The 11,314-nt window shown below is 41.8% G+C and overlaps 1 protein-coding gene and 1 long non-coding RNA gene across 2 annotated transcripts; both read left to right on the top strand.

The window, feature by feature from the left end:
* Nucleotides 1-3,180: 3,180 nt before the first annotated feature.
* LOC120290213 lies at nucleotides 3,181-4,672 on the top strand. The gene is made up of 2 exons (XR_005548064.1): nucleotides 3,181-3,355; nucleotides 4,418-4,672. It is a non-coding gene; the product is annotated as an uncharacterized LOC120290213 (long non-coding RNA).
* A 4,089-nt stretch (nucleotides 4,673-8,761) lies between these two features.
* On the top strand, nucleotides 8,762-10,611 carry LOC104449308. Its single transcript, XM_010063425.3, has one exon. It carries the CDS (start codon nucleotides 8,986-8,988, stop codon nucleotides 10,267-10,269), a length of 1,284 nt encoding a protein of 427 aa, XP_010061727.1. The 5' UTR covers nucleotides 8,762-8,985; the 3' UTR covers nucleotides 10,270-10,611.
* The last annotated feature ends 703 nt before the right edge of the window (nucleotides 10,612-11,314 follow it).

Here is an 11,314-nt window from a genome sequence, read left to right as displayed (position 1 = left end):
CTCCACCGGACGTGACGGTTAGTCCTCCCTCCTTTCCTTTGCTTTGCCTTGCTTTGCTTGGCTTGGCTTGCTTGCGCCAACTCCTAAAGGAAAAAAAAAAAGAGGGACACATGCTTTTCCCACCATCTTTCCCATTTTGCCCCCCTCCCTCCCCTCCCCTAGCTTCTCTCTCCTCCCTCCGGAGTATTTGTCTGGTTTTCTTTTTCTTTTTTTGGGGAAAGCTTACGCGGCCGTCCTTAGTTCACTGTGATATCAAAAGTCCGGTGGCCTCCAGAATCTGTTGTTCTAGCAAAATCTTCCTTTTTTTTTTTTTAATGACCAAAGGACCGTCTGAAATCATCTTTTAGGATCACACGACCTTTCGGTGCTCAGTAACATCGGTATAGGCATTACCGTGCAGTTCGCTATTTAAACGTAAACCCTCGAGAACTCACCCAGTAAACCACTCTTGGAACCCCACTTAAGTCACGAGCATCTGGAGATTAGAACTCGTTCCCTCAATGATGAAATAGTGAAGCTCAATCATCACGACTACCTAGCAAAACCTTTCTTTCTCCTCCTATTTCTTTTAGATATAGCTTGGTTTGCGTAGAAAGGCTTTTTCTTGATTGCTAGCATCTTCGGGATACTGGGACACAGTCGCCAACCTCAGGCCTTTTTGAGTCGATGGCGATTGAGTAATAATCATGTCTCAAATCGAATAATTATGTAACGAACTTAGTCCAAGGAGTCGTTGACACTGGTTGTCCAGACCCGTTCTTCTAACAAAAGAAAATATATATTAGTTGAGTAACACTCAGCATGTGACATATTGTCCCGATGTAGTGTCTAGTATTATTATTACCTTCAGATGTTATTTTTTTTTATCGAAAATATTAATCTTAGAAATTAATTTTACCCCAATTTGCCTAATAAAGTTAACTAGAGGGCAGTAATTCAAGGAGAATCTAATCAAGTGCAGTATTCGAGGCCATGACCATGTGATCGTAAGCATTAACTTATGAAGAAATTTTAAGCCTAATTTACAAATCAACGTTTCTAATTGACTTAACAAGCTGTTATCGAAGAATATGACCCACTTGCCGTTGTCGTATTATTTAGTGTGCCCAATTTTCATAATCATCTATGACTCTAGGGGGCTAGTTCGTGCGGGATTGGCAACCTCTCCTTCTCAAGTTTTATTTTTTTCTGGGTGCTACTCTTTCATCTCCTTTGTCTAACATTAGGAAGCTTCCAATGGAAAAATATGAGAATACCCCTAGAAAATACCCCTAGAAGCATGAGGTGTAAAATTGCCATGAAGAAGCCCCCAAGAATACAATAGGAGACAGAGACAGAGACAGAGGTTGGGGGGCCCACAAAGCCACGTGACGAGGGAATCGGAGGGGAGTCCCTGGAGTTTTTCCCGGCACGAGGCGGCCACTTTTTCATCATTTTACCCCATTTTAATGATTTAATTTCGCCCCCCTCAATGCATGCTCTTTTTTCTGGCTTCTCTCCTCCCTACATATATATTTTATACAATATTTGTTTGTTTTTTCTCTGGTATTTTTATATATTTTGACCTATACCAAAGTACTTTTTCAACTATGGATTCGCCCAGTAGACCACCCTTCCAACTCAAAATTGGGAGGTAGGGGTTTAAATTCCACATTTTGAGGAGAATGGAGTGGAAACGATTTCATTTCAGTGGTTTGGATTTCACGCCCTGGCAGTGTAGAGACAGACAAAAGTCAGAAACGAGAATGTGTTAAAGTAGGATTATAGTAGAACGGACAAAAAAAAAAATATCTCTTCTTATCTTATTTCTAGATTTCTTAAATTACCTTTTATTCCATTGTTTCGCACTCGCCCATTTATTAACTCTATTTATAGTTAGATTTTCTAAATTTACCTCTCTATCCTATGTGCAACTAGCGCACATAACTCTTCATTTCCTTTTTGTCCCTAATTACCCGATCATGCACGTGGGCCGGCGTGTGTGCCTTAACCCTACCACATGGTTTCCTTGCCATTCCATTTTCACATAGGTTTACTGAATATAGCTAGTTGCTCAAAATTTCTTGCAATGATAATTTTTCCGAAGTTTCTAATTGGCAATTGAATAGCGCATTGGCTCATGATGGGATGTGCGTTGAACCATTCAATACTTATGAATTGAATACTTTCTTATTTTATGTATCATATAAATGATTGAATCTTCCACAAAATCATAGAACAAACGAGGTTCTATCTGTTGTTTATCGGTTTATGTTGTGTGGGCTTCTTAATTTCTGTGTATAGATGATTTAATATCAATCTTTCATTAATTAAGTCGAGGGCAAGCTATCTAAGTTAAAATTATAAGATTCCCAAAAGATTCACTATTATCTTAATGTTTAGGTAACTCCATAATATCATAACTATAAGAAGAGGAGCTCAGAAAAAAAAAATTATAGAAGTAGAGTTACACAGAGAACCGTTGAAGAGCTCGTATCGAGTAAGGAAGGATTAGTTTTCTCCCTTCTCCTATTCATGATGGAGAGCTTACCCAAACTCTCACGTTACCCCAATAATCAAGCTCTTTCCCAACTCACCTTCCCACCCTTTGAAATGGCACTATCTAGTCACTAGTGTAGGATTCAGGTCACGTTTCCATATCACCACAAGCAAGAACCAAGAAAAGAAAAGTCCAAAACGCTCACGAAAAAGGGCATGATGATCCGGTCTCTCTCTCTCTCTCTCTCTGCTTTTGAGCCTTTTGGCTCGTGGTGGAGGGCCATAGCAATGGCACTTCGGTAAAGAAAAAGAAAAGAAAAAGGCTCGAAGAGAAGCGAAATGTAATATATCTTACACTTATATCAAGCAGTACGTCGACGCGATTGCAATCTATCCGGACGTTCTTGATTTTCTTGATTCATAAATGCTGTACCGAATACGGCTGTATGACTATATAAGCATCGTACAATGAGATCATGTCAAGGTATCCCCCAGATGTGAAGATTACGTGTCATAATGAACTTTATTTACTTAAGAGGGGAGGGAGAGTTGGAAAGTGATGTGAGGGGAGGGGGAGGGGGAGACCCACCCACAATTGGACACATTACAGCTGGTGGTCTCCCAGCTCACATGGCCTTTTAAGTGTCAAAATAACCCATGTGGACCCAAATTCTCTCTCTCTCTCTCTCTCTGTATCTCACATTCTCTCTCTTTCTCTCTCTTCACTTGGTCAGAGTCTCAGCTGGTCCAATGTTTCTCTGCAGAATTTGCGGGAGTTAATAAATACCATCTTTGTATTTTGCAACCTTTCAAGGAGCAAATGAGTGTATGGTGCGTCACCCTCAAAGCTGAGAGGAAATAACATAAAGAGGAAAAGGTAAATGCCCAGCTAACTCTTGGTGATGAAGTAGCCACACCCTCTAACATTATAGCTAGGGATTCACATGTTGATTGACTATTCCCATGAACTCATATGATGATGGGTCTTGGCAATACAATATACTTTGTTGCCTTCCTTTCACATTTTTGTGGTAGGTACAATAGAGATAACTCTCATGTACGCTTTGAAGTCCATGCTGGTCTAGAGATGTTGATGTGTTTGTTCAACCTCGACCTTAAATGATTTAGGAGGCATGAGTCGTGTTGAATCTTGACATAAATAACTCACAGTGGAGCTTGATGAAATGATTTCAACATTTTCTAAGTTAGTTAAACGGATCATTTCACATAAGCTTGAGGATGATTAAGCTTGACCTAAACAAGCTCCACCCATCCAAGGGAAATAAATGTAGTAATCCAATGCCTTCACATCATTTGTTGTCTCCCTTGAATATTCTTTTCCTTTTAAAAGGAACTGGCCTAGACGCTCGCACAACTGTGTGCCTTTAGCAATTAATTTTTACCAGCTTTGAAAGCCATGGCTGCATTATCTCAATTTCATAATATTTTGGCCAGTTGGGTGGATTGGATGGGTAAGAGGGCACTGAAAAGACTGTTCAAAGAAGATGCGATAAAGGGCCACAAGCTCTCTGACATAACCAACAAGAACCATTGGGAGCCTCTTTTTCCCACCTAATGGGACCTCACGCTGCCTTCTTTGAGCCTTGGTGGTTCCTTGTTGCAGAATCAAAATCACATTGATATGGACTTCAACTGACTCTCAATCTACCTGAGACCTTGTGGTTCCTTGTTGCAGAATCAAAATCACATTGATATGGACTTCGATTGAATCTCAATCTACCTGAGACCTACACACATGCATACTCAGAAAAGTGTAGGTCTAGGGGGAGCGTTTGATGATGATACATTATTCCGATACATGCCCATGACTAGGCCTTATCAGAGAGCATCATTCTGGTTCTTTATAGCTTTTCTTGATGGGTCATAGGTGAAAGATCATTGCCATGTGATTTCTAATCTTGTTGCATTGCTGTCGTAGATTGATCTTGGCAGAGTTTTGGAAGAAAGAAGAAAAGGGCATCAATCTTTATCAGTTCTTGTTGATCCAGGAGTTCGAAAATCAAATTATTGATGCACTGGTAGTTATGCACACTTTCTATGGTCTTGCAGAACTTGTGTGCACACTGGGAAGCTGTCGGGGAGTCTTTCTTTCCAAGACACCAAACTGTAGCTTTCACCTTTCTATTTCATAACATTTTCTAGTCAGTTTTTGATGAAAGATCAAGCTAAATCATTCTTGTTCTAGTTAGGTGAATGGCGACGAGTAACTTCAGCAGATTTGAGTGAAAGATGAACCAAAAAAAAAGAAAAAAAGAAGAGAGAATGAGAAAAGAGCATGCATCTTTGTCAGCTCCTGTAATCCACAAGTTAAAAAATCATTTTCAAGACCCATTATAAACCGACAAAAGAGAGAAGTCGGCAGAGTTTGATTATCTATCGAACGACTTATATTGGAAAGATTATAGTCTTATGTATTCCAAAGATTTTCTTGTGATCACTCTAAAGCCGAACCGTGTTTTCTCTGCTCTCATCCTTTTCCTTAGAAGCGGTAAACTGCAAGCTAAGCAACCCGGTCCGAACATGGGACTCTTTCCTCTTTCTGGACACTGGACTATCCACCAAAGGCTTCACATACAAGGAAAGAACAGATTCACACTAAAACAAACTCTGACACAAGGACCTCAACCTTCAACCCTTCACTTTCTCAACCTAACTCATTCCCCCTCAATTCATTGGATTTTTGCTCCAATCCGACCGTTACATTGGACGCAGACTTGGCAACCGCAGTGGGCCCCTCCACACACAAAAAAAAATGTCGGGATTGGTCTTGTTGCTGACTATTTGGCTTCTTTGAGTAGAACATGTCCATTCTTTTACCACATTTGTGCCTGTCTTACCAAACTACCCTGCAGGATCTTGGAATGAAAAGCTTCTTGCGTTTTTTTTTTCACCACAAGGGATATGGATTGGCACTTTGACTACAAAAACAGCAATTTTGAAATTCCAACTGCAATGTGAATAGATAAAGGGGGTCTTAGAATTGGGTGTATTGTGCTTTTAGTGTCCATTTTGATGAAAATGTTTCTCTTTGATGAATGAATGTCTTTCAAGAAGTTGTTCTCTTGGAATGTGCTACTTTTGTGTCTGGTCTTATCGCTATCGTGGCCAACCTCCAAATGTCTTAAGGAAGTACACGAGTCCTCACGTGCTTTTGTCTCTTGGTTAAAAATATAGTTGAGTCTGAATTATATTCTTCAGGAATTAAGATTCTCATAACACTATGAAAGCAAATGCAAAGAGGGACAACACACAAAGGGAGTAAAAGGCACCGATCTTGCCGTTACAGATGATGTTGACAATGACATTGAAATGATCTCAAGGCTCAAAAGCTGGACATGGGCAACATGTACTAAATCTTAGGGCATCAATCTTCCTTCTGTGGGAATAAAACATATATCATGAATTGATCATTTCCAGATCACTTGAAAATGCATTTTCTTTGCCCCCAAATCTTGTTAACCTGACAACAGTCTCATTAAATTTACTGAAACCCCAGTCAACATTCTTCACCGAACTCTTGATTGTACAATGTGGCCGCCCAACCCCATGATTGCACAACAAAATAAAGTTCAGACCTTTTGATCCAATGACAGAAGCTCTGTTTCGGAGTGGCTGTCACTGCGTCGCAGTTGTGCCTTATCTTTATTCTGTTCTCTTTCCCTCTTACTGCTTGCTTTTCACCCATGTGGAGCTACTCGCATCACATGCACTGCTCCTCCTTTTTCACATCACCAACACACTATTATTCCAAACTCTCCCTCCTTTTCATCTAGGCTACTTAAGACCCGAAAATCTTTTCTGTTCCCTTTAATTCTGGCATTTCTCACCAGCAAGCTCATCTACTTTCTCTGCTCTTTTTTCTTTTTGGGTTTTGGTGTTTTCCTAGGAATAATTAGCACCAATTATTAAACAAAGTTGGACCCAAATTAGGACTCAAGTCCAATCGTCCCCCATATTTATGTCAATCAGTGCACCCATGTCAAAGTACATTGAAACCTAGATTAGAGTTTCATAGAGGAGATATGATTCCACTTGATGAATATCATCATGATCCCTTTTTTTCTTTGTGGGGTGGCCCATTTGTCAACACTTTGAAGCCAATACACATTTTTTAGCTGTTTGTGCTATGATCCTTTCTCATCTCAGTTTTTCGGATTCCATCATGTCATGTCTTGGATGGGGAAAATGCAATTCTTTTTATTAAAGAAAATTGAAGGAAGAAAGGGGAGGAAGACACTCAATTGGTCATTTTTATCTTTTTGAAATTGAAAGGGGACACGGCATGTGCAGCTCTGGAGCCACTCATCATTGACAAGCGTTTAGATGCGGTCTTTGTCCTGGTGGTGTACCATTGAGAGATATTGGATTAATAATTGAGTATGCTAGGGTTGGCTCTACCTTCAATATATCTACACTTTGGAGATTTTATTTTTTAATTATAAAGTTTGCCCTTGATTTGGTTATGTAGGGTTATTCTTTATTTACTTTTTCTGGACTATTCTGGGGAACAATTGAAGTTTTGAGTTTGTCACGACCCAAAACATAAGAGGAAGAAAACACTGAAGAGCAAAACTACAGAACTGGTGCTTGGATCTTTCTTGTTTTGATCAATGTAGTCTGAGAGGAATAGAAGTAAGAATATGGCTGTCAGATCAAGTTTTTCTTTAGGCCCAAGTACAGGGACTTATAGAATGAACGTACCTAAGGTTTTGAGTTGTATTTTCTACTTATGTGGTCACAGCAATAGGAATGACAGAGGAAATTTCAAGAATAGGTTTGTACCGCTAGACGAGCTAGCTACCGGACAAGTACATGTAGCCTCACATGGGAGTTTCTTGGATCGCCCCCCGATGGCCAATCGGAATGGAAGAGTCTCTTGCCTGACAAGTCTCTGTCATTCCACTTCATGCTGTTGCGGAATTTCATGTTAAAGGCCGAAAGCTGAAAGGAAAATTGGGTCGACATTTCGAGACAAAACTTGCATGAGGGGAAAAGTAACTTTGGACGATCCAAATTGACCTGGCCCGGCCCATGTTGTTCTGAATTTCAGCGTCAAGCAAGATTGTGTCCATTGCTGCCACATTTATTTTGAGCTCGCCAAAGGTCGAGCCACCCTGATCTGGCGAGGCCTTGAGCTTGCTGGCCTCCTCCCTCGCTTGTGATCAATTGTTGACTGTTGCCGTGGCTGGTGATCGACTGAGGAAGAAGGAAAAAGAAAAAAAGAAAGAAAGAAAATAAATAAATAAATAAAAATAGAACATAATGAATGAATAAATAAATAATATGATTTTTCTTTTTGGTAATTTCCCCAAGAAGATCAAATTAGAATTTCCATATCAAATAACAAATAATATTTTTTAATTCATTTTCAAGTTTTAGCAAAAATAAAAAAATATTGTCATTTTCATGAAAAATGATTTTTAGAAAAATATTTTCTAATAATATCACATTTTCAGCTAAATAAATGGAGCCTAAATCTGTTGATTATTTGCACTTTCTAGGGCTTAGAGTTTAGATGCACACATTGTAACTTGCAAAGTCTCGATTTTTCACTTTGTTGATCAATCTTACGTATTTATAGGTTTGTAGTTTTCATTAGACCATTAGAACAGAGCCATTGGTTGCTTGCTAAACCAACACAATAGAAGCTACCAATATAAAGGTTAGACAAAAACTAGCATCAGATGAGGCCTCATCAACTCTTCTAATAGCCTAGCAACAGCCTATCCCACGACAATGTACACGGCATCATCATAGGTGTTAGATCCTTCAAGACCAATGCAAAAACCGTTAACATGTGTTCTATTGACGTTCGTGGATGATTAAGGCCACGATACACCCAACTAACTAGGCATTCCACACATATGCAAGACTATTTTCAATTCAGTTACTCTAATAAGGAATCGGTCAATTCGGTGTCGACCCGATTCAATTGATCAACCTCGTGTACCATTTGTGAGGAAAAAAATCAACGGAGAGGCATAAGGAAATCAATCTTACAAACTTATCAAACCGGCATCTCGACCATCTCAATTTGCAATTACCTCGCGTCAAACGTGTAAAAGCCGATGTATCTGTTGTATTTCACTAGGAAACGGAGGAATTAATCAACCCACATATCGCTCCTGACTGGCCCGATGGTTCAACCGATTGGGCCCGTTGAGTCGCCCGGTCCGGGTTCAAAAAAGGGTCACGGACTCACGGGTTGCGAGCATATTCCCTAATCCGATAGCCGGGATACCGTTTCCGGATGCTCGCTCCACGTGGAATCGGGCCCTGTCCGAAGGAAGATGATGGCGATGCCGATGCCGACCGGCAAGTCCGAGCGAGCAGATAAAGTTCTCCCTCGATGATAAGCTCTCATCGGCATTTCGTCAGACACCTTGCGGGCGACGGCCCTCCGCTCCCTCGGAGGCCATGAACTCTCGCCCGCCGGAGACGTCCCGACCCATCTGATCCTCCCGGCTCTCGTGCAAGGAGTACAGCATGAATCCTCTCTGCAAATCTCTGGGCTCTCTCCCCGTGAAACCTCCTCCTCTGCCGCTCAATCCCCCGCTTCACCTCCAGTCCGCAGGGTCCCTCCGTTTCTCTCGCTCCTCCTTCCTCAGCAGCCCTGGAAACCGTAAATTCAGACCGACCCTCGTCTCGAGAGCCCCGCCGGGGTCTCTCGGCGCGCTCCGAAGCGCCCCGGTTAGAGCCTCCGCCGGCGCGGACATCGACATGGTGAAGAACAAGCAAGGTGTCTACGCCCCCAAGCAGAAGAAGGTGGTGGTGCTGTGGGACCTGGACAACAAGCCGCCGCGGGGGCCGCCGTTCCAGGCCGCGACCGCCCTCAGGCGGGTGGCGGAGAACTTCGGCGACGTCGTCGAGATGTCGGCGTACGCCAACCGGCACGCGTTCATCCACCTCCCCCAGTGGGTCGTCGAGGAACGCCACGAGCGCAAGCGGCTGGACATTCTCGAGCGCAAAGGTGTTGTGACTCCGGCCGAGCCTTACGTTTGCAGGGTGTGCGGCCGCAAGTGTAAGACGAATTTGGACTTGAAGAGGCATTTTAAGCAGTTGCACGAGCGAGAGAGGCAAAAGAAGCTGAATAGAATGAGGTCTTTAAAGGGGAAGAAGAGGCAAAAGTACAGGGAGAAGTATATAGCTGGGAATCATAAGTATAATGAGGCGGCGAGGGTGTTGATCAAGCCAAAAGTCGGATACGGTTTGGCATCGGAGTTGAGGAGAGCTGGCGTTTTTGTTAAGACTGTGGAGGATAAGCCACAGGCAGCGGATTGGGCCCTGAAGAGGCAAATGCAGCATTCAATGAGTAGAAGGATTGATTGGTTGTTTTTGGTGTCTGATGATTCGGACTTTTCGGAGATGTTGAGGAAGGCAAGGGAGGCGAATTTGGGGACGGTTGTGGTTGGGGATTGGGATCGGGCATTGGGAAGGCATGCTGATTTGTGGGTTCCTTGGAATGGGGTAGAGAATGGGGAGGTCACTGAGGAAAATTTGGTGCCCAATAGGAGGAGAGAGAGGGAGGACACTGAAGGGGAGGACGGTTTCTTTTCACTTTCAGTCTTTGATGAGGACGTTGATGGGGACAGCGACTTGGACAATGTAGTGAATGAGCTTGTTGCAGGAAGGTCTGAGATTGGTAGCGTGAGGAATTCTGTTTTTTCAGAAGGAGAGGATGACGAGGAAGAAGATGAATGGGACACAGTGGAAGTACCCAATGGCTTTGTGTTGGGGTATAGTGAGGATGAGGAAGATGTCTTCTTCTGATACAAAAATTATCTCTCGTTGTCAAAGTTTGTTTCATAGCCAATTTGATAATTGAATTGCAATGACATTGTGTTCAAGAGCTGTTCATAGGTTACCTGGGAAGAGATGGCCATATGGACGAATTGGCGACTAATTAGCTGGTTTGTTTCCGACAAGTTTGCGTACAAAAGTTACCGATCTGTGTATATTATAGACCATATTTCTCAAAGGCTTAACTCTCTTACTGGATCTATCGCTTGGATTAACAGCAATACAAGGCTCATTTTGTGTCTTCTTCATCAACCGCAACTATTTCTTTTTGAGACAGGATAATAAATCTGCTCTGGTATAAATTCACCCTTATTATTTGTATGGCATCTTTTACTTACATGTCTTATTAGGATTTAAATCCCAATAGAAGAAAAAGATTTTGAGTCAGTATCTGTTTTGATTGAATCTCGAGCTGAAGAATTTTTTCCAAATGTTTTTTGTGCATTCAGCATAAGCATTTGGAGGTGCTCATAAAATTTATACTATGATATTCCTAGATCATAGAGATTAAGCTCCTCTTTGGTTCTCAGATGGGATATCTCCATCTCCCCGATTCTGGGAGCTTTACCATAAACAGGGACAATAGAGACAGAGATATATTCAGCACCGGGTGGAATCAGTAAGATGGATTTGATGTTTTATGAGATTAGAATGCCCCCCTGTATCTTAGGAACTTCGCGTTCTGATTTGACTTTTGATTGGAGAAAGGAGAACATGGTACTCCAAAGGATTGTCTACTGAGTGTGGCACAGTGTTTTGTAGTGGGACCATATGAGGCTGCTTTAGTTTCAAGTGGTGCTTTTGGTATTTGCTACATAGAATATAAGCCGAGCCATACAGGAGAGAGTGGAAGTAAGTTTTGGTCTGTCGACTGTTTCTGATCATGCTTGGCTGCTCAAAGGAGAGTTATGACTGGATGTTTTTCGCCTTCAAATTTTCTGCAAGTTCCATTTTTCTATCTGATTGCACGTGGTGAGTTCCATGTATAATGTTAGTACAAAAGGTGGCTTGGTGT

This window comes from Eucalyptus grandis, chromosome 2 (genome assembly GCF_016545825.1).
Source record: "Eucalyptus grandis isolate ANBG69807.140 chromosome 2, ASM1654582v1, whole genome shotgun sequence".
Lineage (NCBI taxonomy): Eukaryota > Viridiplantae > Streptophyta > Magnoliopsida > Myrtales > Myrtaceae > Eucalyptus > Eucalyptus grandis.
Note: the sequence above shows the minus strand (reverse complement) of the source record. Positions and strands in the feature narration are given on the sequence as shown.